The 19,381-nt window shown below is 34.0% G+C and overlaps 1 protein-coding gene across 2 annotated transcripts in view; it reads right to left on the reverse strand.

The window, feature by feature from the left end:
* Nucleotides 1–1,079: 1,079 nt before the first annotated feature.
* The window catches only part of LOC149538684 (uncharacterized), a 99,755-nt gene continuing 81,453 nt past the window's right edge, over nucleotides 1,080–19,381 (reverse strand). Inside the window, exons 6-18 of one of the 2 annotated variants that reach the window (XR_016356091.1) lie at nucleotides 18,729–18,986; nucleotides 18,542–18,626; nucleotides 4,550–4,652; nucleotides 4,269–4,394; nucleotides 4,058–4,171; nucleotides 3,825–3,943; nucleotides 3,603–3,690; nucleotides 3,270–3,362; nucleotides 3,033–3,122; nucleotides 2,755–2,874; nucleotides 2,491–2,582; nucleotides 1,855–2,239; nucleotides 1,080–1,673 (exon numbers count right to left, since the gene is read on the reverse strand). Coding sequence is in view for 1 of the 2 variants with exons in the window: in XM_089800019.1 (XP_089656145.1) it covers nucleotides 1,617–1,673; nucleotides 1,855–1,912; nucleotides 2,491–2,582; nucleotides 2,755–2,874; nucleotides 3,033–3,122; nucleotides 3,270–3,362; nucleotides 3,603–3,690; nucleotides 3,825–3,943; nucleotides 4,058–4,171; nucleotides 4,269–4,394; nucleotides 4,550–4,652; nucleotides 18,542–18,626; nucleotides 18,729–18,986 (1,403 nt within the window). In the remaining variant the exon portion in view is untranslated. The remainder of the gene's footprint in view (nucleotides 1,674–1,854; nucleotides 2,240–2,490; nucleotides 2,583–2,754; nucleotides 2,875–3,032; nucleotides 3,123–3,269; nucleotides 3,363–3,602; nucleotides 3,691–3,824; nucleotides 3,944–4,057; nucleotides 4,172–4,268; nucleotides 4,395–4,549; nucleotides 4,653–18,541; nucleotides 18,627–18,728; nucleotides 18,987–19,381) is intronic. The other variant, XM_089800019.1, reaches the window with a different exon arrangement.

Here is a 19,381-nt window from a genome sequence, read left to right on the forward strand (position 1 = left end):
TTATTTTGTTCCACTAATATTCTGAAGGCATTTTTGGTACATTACAGTAGCATTTATTTTCCATCTTTACTGTTTTAAAAAGAAAATACCTAATACCCTTTGGTTGTAACTAATTTTCAATTCAACCTTACATATAAGGAAGATTTAGATTATGAGAATAGTAGAATGGTATTTGATACTGAAAAGGTTTTGATGATAAATTTTGAAGAATTTGTTTGTTGAAAAATATTTGTAAACCACTTATATTATTATTATATTTAGTGTGACGATAATGCTACTTTTATATCTGAACTTTAAAGATTTGCAACATTAAACTGTTGGTATCTTCATATTGATAATTGGAATGTGTTCAAATAAATCATAGAATGTCGGTTTATAAAATAGAATCTATAATCTCAAATACATTGACATATTGATGTTTTTAAAGATTTACTGATTTACAGATACACAGTTGCTAACAGAGCAGATTAAATTCCATACGTGTATTGGTTTTATATTAGAAAAAGTAAACATACTTCAACTTGATTTTGTCTCCAAATATTTCTGGCGAAATGTAAATCAATTTAATTTACTAGTGCACATGTTCAAAGTGCCGATTCTGCTGCACTGAAACAATTAGTTCAAAAGTGCATGCTACTTATTTAATCAAATTCTTAGCTGTCTTAATGGCTGAAAAGAAACAAAGTGCTCATTGTGGTCTAATTTTATTGTTGGGGGCTTAGTTTCCGTATACATGTTGAGATTTAATAAATCATAATTGTGGAAGTCAAAGTTAGAACTTGCTGCATATGTTAAGAGAGTTTTGACAAACCAATCTCTTATTACACCAAATGCATAAAAAAGCCATGAGCAAACACTTAAAAAGAAAATAAGGACACGTTATTGCCAGTGAACAATGAATTTTTTAGATCTTTTTTAATTCAAAAGCTGCAGCCTCAACAAGGCAGGTTACAAATCTAGGCATTTCTTAGATATTTCAATGCTCGATGAGAAAAAAGACTTCCCATCATCATTGTGTTTTGAAGTGCACTCGGTGCATAAGGAAATATATTCTAGAGGATATTTTTCGTCCACGTCTATTGGCTAGAACCTGAAATACAGATAAAATTGATGAAGTTTTCTGTTTGGTTACATAATCAGTTCCCTTATTCACAATCAGCAAAGGCATAAAACCAATAATGAGCATTATATAAGTAGTATTAACAATGGAAACATATCTAAACCAGTGGTACATGTTCACCCATAACTCGGAGTCTCCTGATTATGAAAAAAAAAATGATTAATCAACCAATCATAGTTCCCATGAGAAGTTGTAGTGCACCCTAACCTCCCAGTGTCGACTTCTTATTAGGAACAGCTGAAAACTCCTCGAATTTTCGTATACTTGCATAAAGAATTGATGCAAATGGAATGACAAATATGAATAAGTCCTCTGTACACAATAAAACTTTGAGTGGTTTGCAATTTAGACAACTCAAGAGTTCCTGTAAAGAATCATTATGACACTCTGATATAGGAATCCTCCTTCACGAAGAATAAAAATGACTGATCATTATCACCCCAAAAAACATCATCGGTTTGTACATTTTTTATATTTTTAAGGAATCCAAATTACATTACACATCTACGGCAGGAGAGAGTGGTACATCAAATGTCTTGTCTGGTGGAGGATCCTGTAACAAGGAAAGGCCAGGAAAAATACAAACAATTGATTAAAGCCTCCAAAACCCTTGATTTTCATGCCTAGACAAGCTCCAACTCAACCATATAAATCTTTTAGGAAAATAAATATCCGCCCCACATTGGAAAGCCAATGCTAAAAATATTGTTAAAAATGAGAAAAAAAAAACTTACTTCTGCAGATGATTTTGCTTCATATAAACGAATATTGGTGGGATCAAAATCCAAACCACTGGAAAGAAATTAAAGATTTCATGAGAAAACATGAATATTTCTACCCTCAACAACCATAGAGTATCTGATTAAGTGCATGGTCTTGCACAAGATGATATGTAGCATTTTGCACAACATGAAATATAGAATTGTGTTATTTAGTCCTATGTCACATTGATGACATAAATATAGGCTATAGCACAATAATCAAAAGTAGAGTTTCAGACTAATTTTTGTAGGGGACAAGAAAAAACCAAAATTAGAATTTTGCCTCACAAAGTGTACTACCAAACTGCTAAACGTAAACAGCAGATCCCATGAGAAAACATATAAATTTTCCTATCATCTGCAAACGTAGAGAATCAGATTTTTAGCCAAATAATCTTGGACTAGATAACAATTAAGTCAGTCAGTCCTATCCCGCATTAATGACAAAAAGATACAGCACAATGCAACCAAAAATAGACTTTTCAGGTTTTCCCAATCTACTTTTCGTGGTGAGAAAAAAAAAATTCAGAACTTTCCCTGCAAGTAACACAAAAAAAAAATGGAATTCCCAAGGAACCCAAAATCATTTTATAAGCTCCAGCTACTTACCTTTCTGAAACAACCAATTTCCACACATATGGAATAAAGAACTCCTCTGGATGAAGCTCTTGTTCGTATGTGAATCTTAACTGGGTAAACATCTTAAACAACACAAACAAGATCTAAAATAAGGACTAGCAGAACTATTTCACCTAAAATTATGAATGATAATACCTAAACAAATTCAAATATGAAAATACAACAGTATATCAGGAATTTTTATTCCATCACCACCACAATTTAAGTTGTAGATAATTTAACCCATTAGATTACCTTCATCCCTTCGCCCCGCCATGACCTGCAATTAGCAACTATAATTTGCAGAACTTTTTCTACCGACCATTCCTCATCTATACGTTGAGCATCCATGCGGCTATTAAAAAAGTCCAATACCTGGCACAGGCAAAATGAGATTAGTAATCATTTCGCCACAAACACAACAGAAAAAAAAGATAATTAGGAACACCATAAAAGTTAGAACCCTTTGTGGAGAGAACCAAATGGCATGCACTAAAGTGGAAAAAAATAAAAAATGGTATCGGAAAACAAACTGTATAAATGTTGTCCACTAGTTCATAAAAGCGTGGATGGTCCCTGAATGGTTTGAAAAGCTCCTGTCTATGCAATATCGCATACACAACCTGTTCCAAAGTAAGAGTGAAACTTTTGCATTATGATATCTCTGTTCAATGGGAAACTTTCAATTGATATGCCAAACTAGAAAACATATGCCTAGCATATGTAACTGAGTAAGAAGTCATTAAAAAAACCATAGAAAAGAGCATCACCTCTGGATTCCGAGGCAAAGCGTAAGTAAGAATAGCGTTGATTATTTCCAAAACAATTCTTAAGAAGTCTGTATAAATATGTAGCTCAGTTGGCTGCAAATGGGCACAATATATTTTTAGTTATAAATGAAGAAAGGAAAAGGGATTCCCAAATATATTCCACAGCAATCCATAGCAGTACAATTCAAATTTTGTAAGCATCAAAATTATTAAACTATAGAAGTAATACTAACATGTCTACAGAACCTGCATAAATATAAATGGTTTACAATTATTTCAGTGCTATTGACTTGACAGAACTATTCAAAAACTATTTGGCTGTGTAAAACTTACCATATCCTCGGCTGAGTCTTTGCCTTCCAATTGATTTACATTTATTGTAAGGATCTTGCTGTTACTTGCCTCTGCTAATTTTGTGTACCTTCAAGTGCAAGGAAAAAGTCAAATAACAGACGATGAAAAAAATGCCAACACCCACGAATAAAAATCATGGTTGACTGACAAAATGTGTTGCTAGTCATTTAGTGGCAACAAATAGTGGGGAACATAGCATACTTGCGTGATAGCATGTCGAAAAGACTAACAAGCCTTTGCGATGCATATGCATTCAATCTGTGGACATGTGGGGCCATGTTTGCCAAAGTTGCAAGGCAGTTTGTGTGAAGATAAACATCCTGCAAATTAAAGAAAAAAAAAATCTAACCTTTCATATTGCATAGAGGAAAAATTTAACAAAACTTTATGTAGACAGATCTGTAATAGCTGTACTTGAAGACTGGTTAGCTCACCCTCAGTTTTGATAGATTATACTTCACTGTCCTTATAAGAATCACAACCATCAAAGAACCAAGTGATGTTCGAGACAATAGTTGCTCTCGGTACCAGGGAACACTTGGCAGTATCTGAAAGAGAAATTTAAAAAAACTAAGTAACCCTTACTAGTTCTAGTAGAATAAATTATTCAATGTGTTAATACTTTTTCAAAGGAATAGAGTTTACCAGCTTATGGATACTAGCATTAAAAGATGAATCTTGGCTAAGTATCAGGAGAATGATAAGCAACATATATATCTGATTTGAAGATCTTTGAGGTGCACCATAAAGCATCTCCAGAACTGGCATTAACTGTAAATGTCAGAAAATCATCAATGAGGATTTAAAGAAGTTAATATTCAACTCGCCAATTCCAGCCTAATCTTAGAAAGAATATAGACACTTAAGTATATCATTACAAACTGATTAAATAATGTTAGAAAACAATAACATCAAAACCTGCGTACCAGTGTATCTAAATCTGTTCGAACCAAAACATATTCCAAGAAGTCAGAGTTCCCATGAAGCAAAGAGTAGAGCAACAATATAGAACTCTCATCTGTCATGCAGCTGCAACAACATCATTTACTAAAGATCATCAACGTCTGGAATTAAAGCACATATTATACTTAGTAACCAATTAAGCTTACTAACACATCACAAAAATAATCATATCCCTCTCATTTTGAAACAAAGCTCAAAGCTTAAATTACAGAGCACACAGTAATATTGTTGTCCTTTTTCTTCTCTACTTCGAGTTTACACTCAACTTTGTGGAATTAATAATTTAATAAGAACGGAAAATTCAGAAATCTTTCGAATGTTCAGGAAATTCCATTCTTGCACGTTTTATATGAGTGAATCATTCTAATTCAACTGATAAATCTCCTAGAAATATCGAATTGATGCCCTACCTTAAGATAGAAGTAGTTGAAGGATAATAAATCATGGATAAAAAATCTATAATATGAAACAAGAAACCAAAATTTGAGTCAAGATGCTAGGTCATCTATGGAGAAGACTATTAACTATAATTCATACCCCACCATTTAGTTTCTTCTTTTCATCCAACCGCAATTTCCAACATATAAAATTTCTGCAAGCATTTAGCCGATTGATAAATTAATACAAGTGCTAACACTTACCATTCTCTATCAAAATTATTCCTTTCCAGGATTTAAATTTCACATAAGACAGTCAGTAAAACATTTAATAAATTAATATTGTACTATTTAGTACAACGAAAATGTAACTTTCTTCCAAGTCAGTCAGTTTTTAGTGATTTTTTATTCTATAAGTTGTTTAGTTAGTTTAGCAACTTCTATTCTCGATGGTTTCCATTATGGAATGATCTTGTAATTTGCTTATTTAAAGAATATTCCTCTCCTTTGGTAAATATGAATATCAATTGATTATCATTTAATGGTATTTAAGCATAGGTTGGTTTTTGGCAAATTTTTCCAATTAAATTCGTGATTTTATTATCTATAAATTCCAAGCAAATTTCTAGAACCTCTTGCCCCAATTTTTACAACTAAAAATCATGGGTTTTTTGGCTGATCCTTTTATTGAATGAAACTTGGTGTATTTCCCAAACATTTTGAGGAAATTTTGAGAATTTTTTTACTTGATTTTAAAAATAAAATTGTGGCCTCGGGGAGGTTTCTTTGTTTTTTTGATGATTTTTTCACAAAATCATGTGTGATTTCAACCATAGATTAAAATATCATCAATATCTAGGCAATAAGACAAAATATTGCGATAAGTTTCTACTGATGAGAAACTGTGTCAAGTTATCGCATTGATATCTTGCAAATTGTCGTCGATAAGTTGTAGGTTTATCGCCGATATATTGGCTACCTATCGAGATAAGAAATGAACTTATCGAGCATCAGAAGCAAAAAACTATTCAAACAAGACATCCCAACAAAGGCCCAAAAACACTTTTTTTGTATGCCAATTGAGGTTTGGAGAAGTTAGAATGGTTTTGGAGGAGAACGGTCGTCATTTGCAATGCTCTAGATTGATTTCTTGGGGATTCAAAGCAGATTCGAATAAGATTTTTCAAGCAAATTCGGATTCAGAATTAAGTTTCAAAACTCTATTTTGTTTTAAAATCATTTTGTCTTGTATTAGTTGTATCCAAGTTTATACACACTTTAATACCATTTCAAATCTACCCTAACTTGTTTTACAACATAATGACTAAGATCTAACACATTTGTTAATTTTTGCAAATTTTTCATATTTTTCTCAAAAATTTCAATAGCTAACACTTTTTTATCTTTTCAAGTTTCAGCTATGTTTAAATATATTTAAAGTTCTAAACTAACTTTGCTTGTTTCTAAATGTCCTTATTAAATTTCTACATTTGTGCCCTCATTCTGTATGTGACATGTGTGGGTTGATTCTTCATTAAATGGCAAATACGGACACCTATACAACTGGGTCAGCTGCAAGGTCTGCCAGTGCCCCAGTGGACACATGTCCATTTGGATATGTAGGCACACACGTTAAAGGGGCTAGAGACAAGGCATGGGCATATGCTTTCGAAGGACCCAAATATAATACTGTGATATGCATAAAATGTGAAAAACTAATTAGTGGAGGCATATCTCGTTTAAAGTACCGCCTTGGAGAAATCACAAATCGTGACACAGAGATTTTTGACAACACCACAAAACAAATAATGAGAGATGAATGCCTTGCTAACTGCCCAAGAAGAGAAAAAGTTGCAAAGGGGATGGGATAAATTGGCAACGAGGGCAACCATTTCTGAATTGCAAGTTATCTCACAGTGTCTACTTTTTAAGAATCATTTATTATTTTATAATCAACCTCATTAGTTTAGAATTTGCTAAAACAATGATCATAAATTATTATAAAAAAATGTGGGTTGTGACCATGTATCCCATCCACCCTTGGAGAAGAAGCAACACTTGAAGGCATAGTGGGCTCTCATTGTAGCCCATGGATCTGCAAATCTACCATACCCTCAACTTCCACTTCTGCTGGTTCTAGTAGACCACCATCACACTCATCTTCTACAGATAGTTTTTTGTACACATAAACACACCTAGAGCACAACCATCACTGGAGGCTACTAGGTGAAACAACGATGTGTGCATCGGCAAGTTGACATTCAATGTGTTGATTTTTGGTTTTTACATCCCCTTCAATGTTGCAGCAAGTCCCTCTTGGCTGAATTTTGTGACGAGAATTGTTGAGGTGAGAAAGGGTTACAAGATACCTACTCCTACAAACTTAAGTGGGAAGTTAGTTCACTTGTTATAATTCTTAAATGTTTTATGGTTTTACAATTTACTTATTTTTATTGAACGTATTTTTTTTTTATAATTAAAGTTTTGTACTTAATGTTTTTTTTATTTTGTGCTTGTAGTTTGCTCAAAAATGTTGTTTTCTAGGACCAATGATGTGGGAGAAGACCAAAAATGGAAACACTTTGGCTGCACTATACTTTCAAATGGATGAACCAATGGAAGAAATCGTACCATCATCAATTTTTTGGTTTCTTGCAAGGATAAAGTTGTCTTTTTGAAATACTTATATGCCTCAGGCAAGGCAAAGACAGCTAAAACTTTGGCTCTAAAATTACAGCAAGTTGTGATGCAAATAATAACCGACAATGGAGTGGCATATATGGAAGGGGGTAGGATCCTCCAAGATAAGTATAGCACACTTCTTTGGTCGCCTTGTACAGCACATGTCCTTGAGCTTCTTTTGGAGGACATACAAAAACTGGATTAGGTGAGACCGATTATAGAGGATGTAAGAGGTAACAAAATGTATCTACAATCATCCTGGAGTTCTCCACTTGATGAGAGAATACACCAATGGGAAAGAGTTGGTTAGACCTGCAGTCCCAAGGTTTGCAAAGATTTTCTTAGCATTGCAAAGTGTTATTAGTTCTTTAACTTCTTTGAAGCAAATGTTTGTAAGTCAATTAAAAAGTTATTCAAAGAAGCTCGATGGGCAAAGTGTTGGATACATTGTCTTTGACAACCACTTCCTTAAAGGGGCTATACAAATTGTGAAGGTAACTTGGAAAACTTCAAAAGTTGAGTATTTAATTTTTTTGTATTCAATAAACAAGTCTTTCATTATTAATTTGTAAATCTAGTTTCTGATTAATGATAATATTTTACTACTTTTCAGTTGTAGGTGACATAGCCCTTGGTTAAAGTACTTCACTAGGTAGATGGGGATGAAACCCCAATGGGGTATCTTTATGAGGCCATGGATAGGGCCAAAGAGGCTGTAAAAATTTACTACAAGGGGGGTTGTAGCCTAGTCCATATGGGCAATCATGGATAGGAGGTGGAACAATCTGAGATAGTAAAAAACTTCTACAAGGGGGACCTCCTGATTTTTGACCCGATATGGACAATTATTGATAAGAGGTAGAACAATCAACTCCATCAGCCCATTCATGCGACAGGGTACTTTCTAAACCCTTTTTTGCTTCTCTCCATCAATGGGGATCCCAATGGAGAGGTCATGAAGGGCTTCATTGAATGTATGTAGACGATGGTACTTGAGATTGAGGTGAGAAACCTCATTGTGGCCAGGATGGAAGTGTATCAAAATGCAATAGGCAATCTATTCTCCTCAAATTTGGCAAGAAGAGGAAGAAACACTCAAACCCCAAGTACAATATTCGAATTTTGGTTTCTTTCACATGCATGAAAAGTAGATAAAAATTAAGTTACTAAAAAATATTTCCACCTTACTTTCTAATTGTTTAATATTTATCTTGCAAATGGTTGATGGTGAAATTGACATGGAAATGTCCCAAATCTCCGAAAACTTGTCCTTCTCATCTTGTCTGCTATGTAGCTCATCCAATTGCGAGCATAATTAGAGCTTATTTGAGGTGATTCATACGAAGAAGAGGAACAAGTTAGCACAAAAACGTCTCAATGACCTTGTTCATGTGCATTATGACCTTAAGTTGTGCATAAGAAGGGTAGAATTAGCACCAGTTGGACCACTTGATTTGGATGACAGATCTTTACTGTAATTGGACATCACAGGATTGAGGTAAGTTGATAGGAGTTGTCATTTATGTCAACATTATGTCAAAGTAAGGCGTTGAAAGAGAAAGTTAAGTTAGATATTTGATAACCAAGAAAAAATTTCTGTGTCAAGCAAAATTATAGTGCACAACCAAACTGTTTGATTCAGCGAGCTTCACAGAGAATAGATACAAGGCTACAAATTGGAGGGATGACAATTTAGACAATGTAGAAGACATGTTGAAAACTACTAAACTTAATACTATGTTTTGCATATGTTTTGGTGGATATTCTAATGACAGGTTTGACATCGCAGAAATAGGGCACTTGACAAATTGATCAAGGAATTGATTTGACTCGTCAAATCAAGAACTTGACATGGTTGTTACATCCCAATTTTCGGTCCAATTTCAAATGTCCTTAATAATTTCGTTAAAATTTCAAAGTTCATTGAGGACGGTGAAACACAAGGGGAAGGGTATGTTACATTCCAATTTTGACTCAATTCAAATGTTCATATAGCCGTTGAGGTCTCACATGAAGTCAATTGACAATTAAAACTAGTTATGATCATGTGAAATGGTAAGATGGTTAATCGTTATAATTTCATATGAAGATATCATCTTAGTTAATCGTTATGATGCTATTATATTGTTATCTTAAAATGTTAGAAAGTTAGTTAGCCATTATGATGGTTTATGAGTAATAACTTGTTCTAATAAATTGTTATTAGATTAAGGAATATAATATAATCGTAGAGAATTCCCTTGGAGCACATCAAAGGGGGGAAGCATTGCCAGAAAAGAATTGGGCACAAGGGGGCACCACCATCACTGAGCAAATAGGTACGAGCCTTGAACCACCATGGCTAAGGGTAAACGACTAGGCAAGCAAGAGTGTACGTTGGATGACCATGAGTTAACCTATTAAATTACATATCAATAGTAAAAGAGATCACTAAACATGAATTGAAATTTGAGCAAGTTTGTACCTTTGTAATTGTGTTGTTGGTTGGAGCTGTTGGTTCCCAAAACCGCAGATTGGAAATCCAAGAGCCTGCCACTTCTCTAATAGGACTTCTCAATCAGTTCTGGCCAACGAACGGGAATAATGCTCGATTCCCCTGCACTTCAGGCTCCGCTACACCCAGGTGGGTAAACCTTCACCTCAAATGCTGACTGTTTGGTTCAAGGCTTTTCTACAGTGAATTTAAACTTCGGAGTTCTCTGGCAGGCAACGTCCTCAAACTCAATTAAAATGAAAACTGGATGCTAGATAATAGTTGAATGTTTTTGAATAATTGAATAATAATAAATTTGTTGTTTGTAGAAGGAATATATAGATTTTCTGACTTCAATAATAAAAAGACTAGTGCCTTTGCTCATCCAGGCTATAGAGTCAACTTCAGCGAACTTTCACGTACAACTTTATAATGCTTTACACACTTAACCGCCAACAATTTAAATAATCGAGATGCAACAAACCAAATATTATGCAATCTTAAATTAGTCCAGATTGAATTTTAACTCCTCTAGCAGGGAAACAAACTGGACACAGATGCGGAAACAATTATTTATTTCACAATATCTGCGATGATCAAATTTAAAATGCTAAATGACCATGTCCACTTATCCAACATTTAAGTTGTATACAAAATTCCAGAAGATAATTACAAAGGACGATTCGCCTACAGTTTAAATGTCCACGCCATTTAAAAATAAACAAAAGACATTTTATTTTATTTTAAAAATAAAATAATGGAATTTACATTACAAAGCCATATTGAGCCCTTATTCCTCCTTACAAAAATATATAAATATAAAAATACTTCTTCAGAGTAAATCTGAATGTCGAATGTGTCTTCTTTTTATTCCTTTTCAAATGCTTTCTTATTTATATCTTACTCGTGACTTTTCGTAATAGAATATGACTCTTCAAAAAGTCACGCTTTTATATAATACAAATTACATTTCTTAATCGTACCTTTTCATTTAAATCCTTTTTTTTTAAAGTAATAGTTGCTTGATATCTTTAATCGGGATCTTTAATAATCGCAATGGGATATCTTATGCCTCTAATTTTTCGAGAGCATATGGAAATCCATAGTTGACGTTTAATACTCTAACAACAATACTATATGGTTCGCAGTGAATTATTCTTGCAAAGTGACGATTCCATTGGTGGAAAATAACATGATCACCATTCTTTATAGGTTATCGCAATTCTTTATAGGTTAGTCACCAACACCAATTTTCCTTCAGAACGATATGAGTACATCCGCGCATGCTTCTACACAAGATCTGCAACTAACCACGACACCTGTATATACTCCTCTCAAATGCTAATGTTCTACAGCGTTGATGTTTATTAGACCAACATCTTCTTCTTTGAATCCTTTATTTATCTTTCAAACTATATATTTATCATGCCATTTCATGCTCAGGGGTATCTGTAAGTTTCTTGGCTTCGCTTACTATCTTAAAATTGACAATAGGTAAGTCTGTATATTACTTAACTTCATTGCCATCGAGATTTTGAATATGTCCCTCAACTATAATGTCTGAAACCTCCTTATGGAGAACCATTATCAAATTTGATTTTGACTTCCCGATACCTCATTTGCTTACTATTTTTCATTATATTGACTATAGGACTTCTGACGGATTGTACACCCTTTGACCATTCCTGTACAATGATGTCTAATACAGGTGGGCTTCATATAAAGAATATGAAAGGAAAAATATTGTTTGAACATTTATGATGAACCTTTTCCTTAAGATCAAATTCCAAATGCTATTTTGAACGGTCTTGCCCCAACAGTGTTGTATTGTTTATCAAAACATCTGCACCCCCAAACATGGTTTTCAATCATTGGACGAGATCTGAAAATGAACATTTCTCAGCTCCTCCTTACTGTTTCCATCAGTAGGTTCCATACACCCTCAACACAATTCATCGCAAGTTGTCATGCTTCACATGCTATCATATTCTTCCTTTCATCATGAGGTTGCTTAAAAGAAAAGATTTATGGAGTTGTCCATCTCCATCATTGGTTTGGGAACCAATTTGTTTTCCAGTCTGTATCGCTCCTTCATACACGAATCTTTACAACTAGGAAATGGAAGCTTCAATTTGCAAAAATTTGGGCTCCATCAGAGCCTCCTCATGTATAAGCATGCCTTATCATATCGACATCATGATACCTACATATCTATACATGTATATGTGTACATACGTAAACCAATTATATATAAGGACATATATACATACTTGATATTTGGCGTATACATAAGAAATATATGGTTGGAGTTTACAGATGTACACATATATGCATACATACATATATAGGTATCAGTAGATTCGATGATGATATATACTAGGACAATATCATTATTTCTATCACCTTGGCTATTGGTTTAATATTATTTAATGTGTGGCCACCTTTCATATTTCTATTGGGTCGTATAGTTTGAGATGGCCATTTTAATATTTGTGCCGATGACTTCTTGTGTGCATTGTAACTCCTCCATTGCCACCCATTTCTTGTAACTAAGATAAGGTGCGAGTGATTTATTTATTACTCTTTCGCTGCTTGGGAGGCGTTCCTTCTCTTCTTGCAGTTGTTCCAAGTTCATATTTTCTTGCAAGTACTCTTTCTCACGGCCTCAAGCCGAATGCAATCTTCCTTAGAATAGACTATCGTGAATTCCTGGATATTATAATGAATATCAAAGGCATAGAATCATATCAACGATGTTGCCAGTAGGCCCAGAAAACAATCATGTTGCAACCCATTGTTCTCGAGCTCTGCTAGACAAAGCACTAATCCAGTTACAGGTCATGCAATTGTTACTTATGATTTATTGTCATATATTTTTTGTTCTAGAGTGTTGAAGAATCAATGATGTAAATTAGTTGTTGTATTATCATTATCCATCCTTGATCATGAACGAAGCAACAATGTTGTAAATAAGACACATAATGTTGTTAAAGGGATTTAATAGAAATTTCTGACTATCTTTGTTTACCCTGCTTGTTGGGTGTTACTGGTAATATAGACCCGCAGCTATAAATTGTCGTCACTTTGAATGATAAACGATCACATTGCTAATGGCATATTTTGTGTATATTACTTTACATAAGGCATTGATCTGATTTGCACAGAGGCATTGACCATATACCTTTGAGACAAGATCAGTTCGAATGGAAACAAATCTGAATTGCTAAAATGATACTTGCATTACACATGGCTCAAAATCTCCTAGGATACACCCAAGGCTCGAACGGTCAAGCATTAATGGGTGGGAAGGAGAGGAAAACCCTACAAGAACAAACATATGTCAGTAAATGGAAGTAATAAAATGATAAAATTGTATATACCGAGTCAGCTCATGGTAGACCAATGTTTAGATCTTGGTGCCTAGTCGAGTGGTGGGATTAATACTCTAGTGCATGGATGCTCAGTGGATGGACAAGGTGTTCCCTGTCTATTTTCGGGTAGGGAGGGCCTTCCGTGATTGAGATTGTGTGGGGGTATTCAAGGGTCCACGATTGGGAGGTAAACCCCTGACAATGCTTCTCTTCTCCACAAGATGCCAAGACATGCACCAGACAAAGATAAGTTATGCATTCAAACATTTGTTGGTAACAAGAATTTTACTTTTACGATGTTTTTACAAGTAGAAGATATGATGGATTGATTTATATTATTGAATCAGTTATTTCCTTTAATGAAAGCAATTTTTCTCATCAATGTAATTGGTAACCGTTTAAATTGGTTGATCTTCCAACTAAACATGAAATATATCTATATGCAAGAGATAGGATTATCTGATGGATTGTTATTTTTGTCTTTCATTTATGTGAATAATGAATATGAGTGTATCTTTTAATTGCATGTTATTGCCATAGTTAGCAATAGAAAGAAAAGGAACGATACAGTAGTATTTGATGCCCTAAATGATGCAATGATATTTGATGGTATTTGTCATTATGATAAAGTGATATAGATATTTGTTCCCTAAGTGGTATATATGGACTAACCTAGGTTTTGCCGTGGCAGTCCTAGACGGATTTCAGTTTTGGAATCTATGGTATGTAGATTTTAAATTCCTTATTAAATTCATTCATGTCTTCGATAGTTATTTATGATATGCATTTAAATTGGTAATAATCATTAATCTTTTTCACATGAACATAACTGTTATAACTACCTTCTCATAAATGTGAATTAGTAATTGTATTTCCTAGATATGTTAGTTGTTAGTTAAGACCCAAAAAAAGTGGTTGTTACAATGGTAGAGACAACATCCTAGATGTTAACCCTCAGCTAGAAGAATGAAATATTATGTTTTGGGTAACGTGCGGTTAAGCGCAAGGGCCACAAATCAAAGAAATCAATATAAAGGAAAGGTTTTTTATTTAGCAAACATGCCAATTGTATTGTAATGATATGATTTCTATATCTACATTTTATTTATGTTGGTTTGATACAAATTTGATGATCAAAGTAGAGCAGGCAGTTGTATGTATGTTTAATTGCAAGGAACTACAAAGGACTGATCAGATATTGAAGATATCAGCAGCAGTCAAGGTTTTGGTATAATTCTATACTACTTGTAAAGTTGTACATGATTGTGAGAGCAGTGAGCTCACCCATCTTTTGAAATTACAACTTCTAACAGGGTTTAGACTTTTAACAAGGATAGAGATACATAGACTCCTAATAGGGTCAAAACCTTTAACAAGCTACTTTTGATTAGTGGATCATTTTGTGGGTACCATTCCCACTGGGGTTTTCCCTAGTTAAAAAAATATGGTGTTATGAGTTTCTCTGTGGTATGCTTATTATTGTTCTTAAGTTTAATCATTTATGCAAGTTTAAGGTTTATAATTGATATCCATAATTGGGCAAAATGTTGTGGAATACCGAATCAATTTAGTTACATATTTGCACTTATATATATCTAGATCAACTTGTTTGGATTGTTTACTCATTCACTAACTCATTAGATGCATCTCCTTATGGAATTTTGCAAAAAAAAAAAATTCTAATTAAATTTAAGTCATTTTTTTAGTTCCTGAGAAGTTACCTGATTAGTTTCCAACTTATCTATGATATTACCTTTTTTTAGCCCTCGGCAATAAGTTGTCAATAACGATATTTTGAACTATGATTTCAAGTTCCAACATAACACCAAGGGTTTGACAATTTTCCACTAAAATGTCTGTTGTTTTGCAACAGCTACTTTTGACAAATTCTGAAAAAATTATGGTTTCAAAAAATTTTACCAATATTTCTATTAACAAAAATTGAAAAAAAAATTAGAAGTTGATCTCAGTCTTTGGATAAGGGGAGGGATGGCTTGGTTAGCCAGCTCGAGTTGGAGGGAACTCAACTTTCTCTTTATCATGGTCATAGAAGGAAGTTCAGTAGAAAGCAGTTGGCTGATCAGAAGTCCAACCTAGGAGGGTCTCAAAAGCAGGTTCATGTCAAAGAATGCTCTAGTAGAAGGAATGATGACCAAACGACCTGCAGATTATATCAAGTCATCTGTAGGTAGGTTAGTAGAATGACCATTAAGGGAAGGAATTAAAGTAATATTGTAATATTTAGTATAATGGTCATATAAGTAGCTTTCCCCTTTTTAAGTCTTTTAGTTAGTTTAGTAAATTTGTATTCTATTTTCAATCCTTGACCATTTCCATTATGGACAGATCTTGTACTTGAGTAATGTCCTCTTTTTGGGATGATATAGTTTATGATTGATTTAGCCTACCATTGGCCCTCATGGGCCAGGACTGATGATTTGAGGGTGCAAATTGGTAGAGCAGGGGGCTTTTTCCCTTCCAAAGAACAAAAGTGTTCAAGTTGCTCTTTGTTTGGTTTAGTTTGGTACACTTACTATTTATAGTGAGTCATCTATCCAACATTTCTAAACTTCGCAAGGCACTTGGACTAGTCTAAATTGCAGTGACAACCCTTAGCACCATTGGTTGGATCGGGTATTCAATGATTTAATAATGACTTAATTGAAAAGGGAAGCCTCATTAATGATATATTTTTAAGTTGACATGCAACAACAAAAACAAATACCAGGGTAACATGGAGACATTCCCCCACCCCCCCAACCAGCGGAAAAAAAATATCCCAATGTCTCCGAGACGAGGACGCATTGGAATGGGTGGACATCGTTCCAGTGTCTGTGGTGGCACCACTAGTTCGCCACCGTTTTCGGCCAAGATGGGGGGATGTCTCAATGTCCCTTAAGGAGACAAGGGGTGGGGGGAATTCTGACATCCCTTGAGGGGTCAAGTGTATAGGAACAAGTTCCTTGAGCCCTCAAGGAGATGGCTGGGCATTCCCTATCCAACCAAAAAGAAAGTTTGTTTAAAAATAGAACACTTTTTAATATTCTATTCGTTGTGTTGAAGTTAGAAGTCATATTGAATATCATATCATGTTGCTCAATGTAATCATCTTTAAGATCAGATACTCATACTTTTGATATCTATGACTATTATTATTTAGTATTTATATAATAAAAGTTAGAACTCTTCCATTTGCTCAGTCAAGATTGTTCAAAGTTCAATGTTCAACATTCATCTTTCATGTTCAATGTTCAAGCATTCACATTTTAGTAAATTAGTATTTTTGCATCTTTATGTCTTATATTGTATACATATTTTCAAAACTAGCATTTTAATTACCACATGTATAGTATATAGTATATACATCCCTCCCGCCCCCTGCTGTTCCCAAATTGAGGCCCTCTGTCCCCTCTGCCTGAAAACTTGTTCCCATGTCCCGATGTCCCCTCGCCCCTAGGGCTGTGTAAATATGGAAAATACATAAGCCATTAAAGAGACTTATTGGTTAAGCCTCATGAATCGAACTTTATTGAGAAATTATAAAACCCAAAGGAATGAAATGGATATCATTCTTGATGAGATTTCACTTATGCTTTTTAGAGTTCTTGCTTAAAGAAGGAACAGGCTAGCGTTTCAGCCATGTTTGATCATTGGGAATGAATGAAAACTCTCATTGATTACAGCTATCAGAGGTTAGAGAATCAGCTGAAGATTGCTTAAAGGGTAGGCTACATACAGTGGTCATATTTGAGCTTAATTGCTGAAGTCTTGAAAATTTTGGATGAGGGTTTGAGCATGTGTTTGAAGGTTTATCAACTGTGGATCTATAGATGCATTTTGGCAGCCATTATTAATCAGTTTTCAAGCTTCGATTTGCTGCTACAGTACACATGAACAATAAAATGCTAGAGTACCATGAACAGTGAATGCCACAGTGCCCTAAACAGTGAAACACTACAGCAAAGGTGACATAAAATCAGATTTGTGAAGTTTATTCAAGGATTTCAAGAATATTTATGGGTGCGGATTAAGGAATAAGCCAAGGGTTCTCATTTCCTCTCTATTCTGGGCAAAGCTTCAATAGTGATTGGTATCATTCAAAGGTCGGTGAAATAAACATTTACGCATTTGTGACTCTGATTTCCAGAAAAATCGATTATATTCTTCACTTTTTATTGTTTCCAGCACTCTTGAATGTTTGCCAACTGACTGTTATAAGACTGTTGAAAAAGTTTGGTAATTGGACACTCTTTCTTGGAGGTTATGTCTTGTATTTTGCCTTCACAAGAAGAATGTTTGATTTTATTGTCATGAAAGTATTTGATACAATTGTGGTTTCTAATGTCATAAAAATGTTTGATACAATTTCTATGCATAGTATTTGTAATTTTTTTAGTGTTTGGTGACACAAGAACTCAAAGAAAATCATCACAGACTTTGCATAACAATTGTTTGACAAAACGCATATTAAGAAAAATTAAGAATATGAGAATAGAACAGAAAGGGTTCTTATAAAATGCTTATTTAAGGAGTATTCCTCTCCTTTGTTTAATATTTAATGTCAATCGATTATCATTTCATTATACAATTAAGACTCAAATATGATGTCCTTGACACTTAGTGTCCAATTTAAAAAAAGGGAATAACCTACACGACCCCTAAACTTTAACTGGCATAGTACCAGGCTAATGAGCATTTTGGATATCTGTGGCAAAAACCTAACTGATTTAATAAAATATCAAAAATTCAAAGAGAAGGATTTCACTGTCACATACAAATGTCAATGTTGAAAGAAAAATCAATAGCATAGTTTTAAATTCCACAATTAGTGAGTGCTGATGATTAGAATGCTTATGGTAGACTGACACTGTAGAAAAGAAGAATGATAACATATTCTTTTTATTTCTCATAAAATACAGATTATATTGCCGCGGAATAGGTAAACTTCTCTGTTATTTACACTTAAAATGTCATCTTATAAGAAGGCTGGATAAAAGGTGCACAAAAATTCTGTAAAATTTGGAGACAAATTGGAATCAAGAATGTGCTTACCCTCCAAGAGTGTCGAATAAAGATGCAAAAGGCAATCTCACAATCAGACCAGCTTGTGCATTTCCTTCAATGTCTACACGGTCAACTGCAGAGAATAGAAAAATGAAAAAAAAAATCAATTATTAATAGTACAGGAAGTACAGCACGTTGAAATCAATATATTTGCTGTTAAGTATGGTTGAATTACATTCAATGTCCCTCGCAGTTTCAAGTGCTCTAGAGTAAGGATTATGATGAAAGCTCGAGTTCTCTCCGAAGCCTCCTGTATTGCTGCCATTCGTTTCCAATGTATTTCCCAATGCTTCCTCAAGTGGCAAACTTTTGCGATAATGTATAAGAACAAGAAGCAAAAGAAGGCTATTATCTGCCAAAGGTCTTTTTGGCATTTCTCCATTTGCGTTCACGAGATAATTAAAGGTGTAATATGGTAACAAAACGACACTGGCTGCAAAGTAATAAGCAAGCAAGAAAACTTGTAATCAGTTATTGAAATACAAACAATAGATGACCAGATCAACATTATTATACAAAAATTAATGGATAAAAATAAATATGTTTTATACATTCAAGAAAATGCCAATATAGCAAAAAAATCTCTTAAGTTAAATACATCCATGAAAGGAGAAAACTATCTGTTCAGACATCTATCAAAGGTAAATTCCCACGAATGTAAACACTGAATGCTTACATGATCTAAAAATAAATTACACTAAATCAAGGAAAATATAAGAGTTATGATTTAATAGCCGTACATTATGATGGAATATTCTATGTTGATTTGAATTTTCAGGAAAAAGATGTCTTACAATGGGGTTTCATGAAGCCACCAGGCATTTTTTG

The sequence above is a fragment of the Cupressus sempervirens genome, chromosome 9 (assembly GCF_028749045.1).
Source record: "Cupressus sempervirens isolate cs-2001-9-10 chromosome 9, ASM2874904v1, whole genome shotgun sequence".
NCBI classification, from domain to species: Eukaryota; Viridiplantae; Streptophyta; class Pinopsida; order Cupressales; family Cupressaceae; genus Cupressus; species Cupressus sempervirens.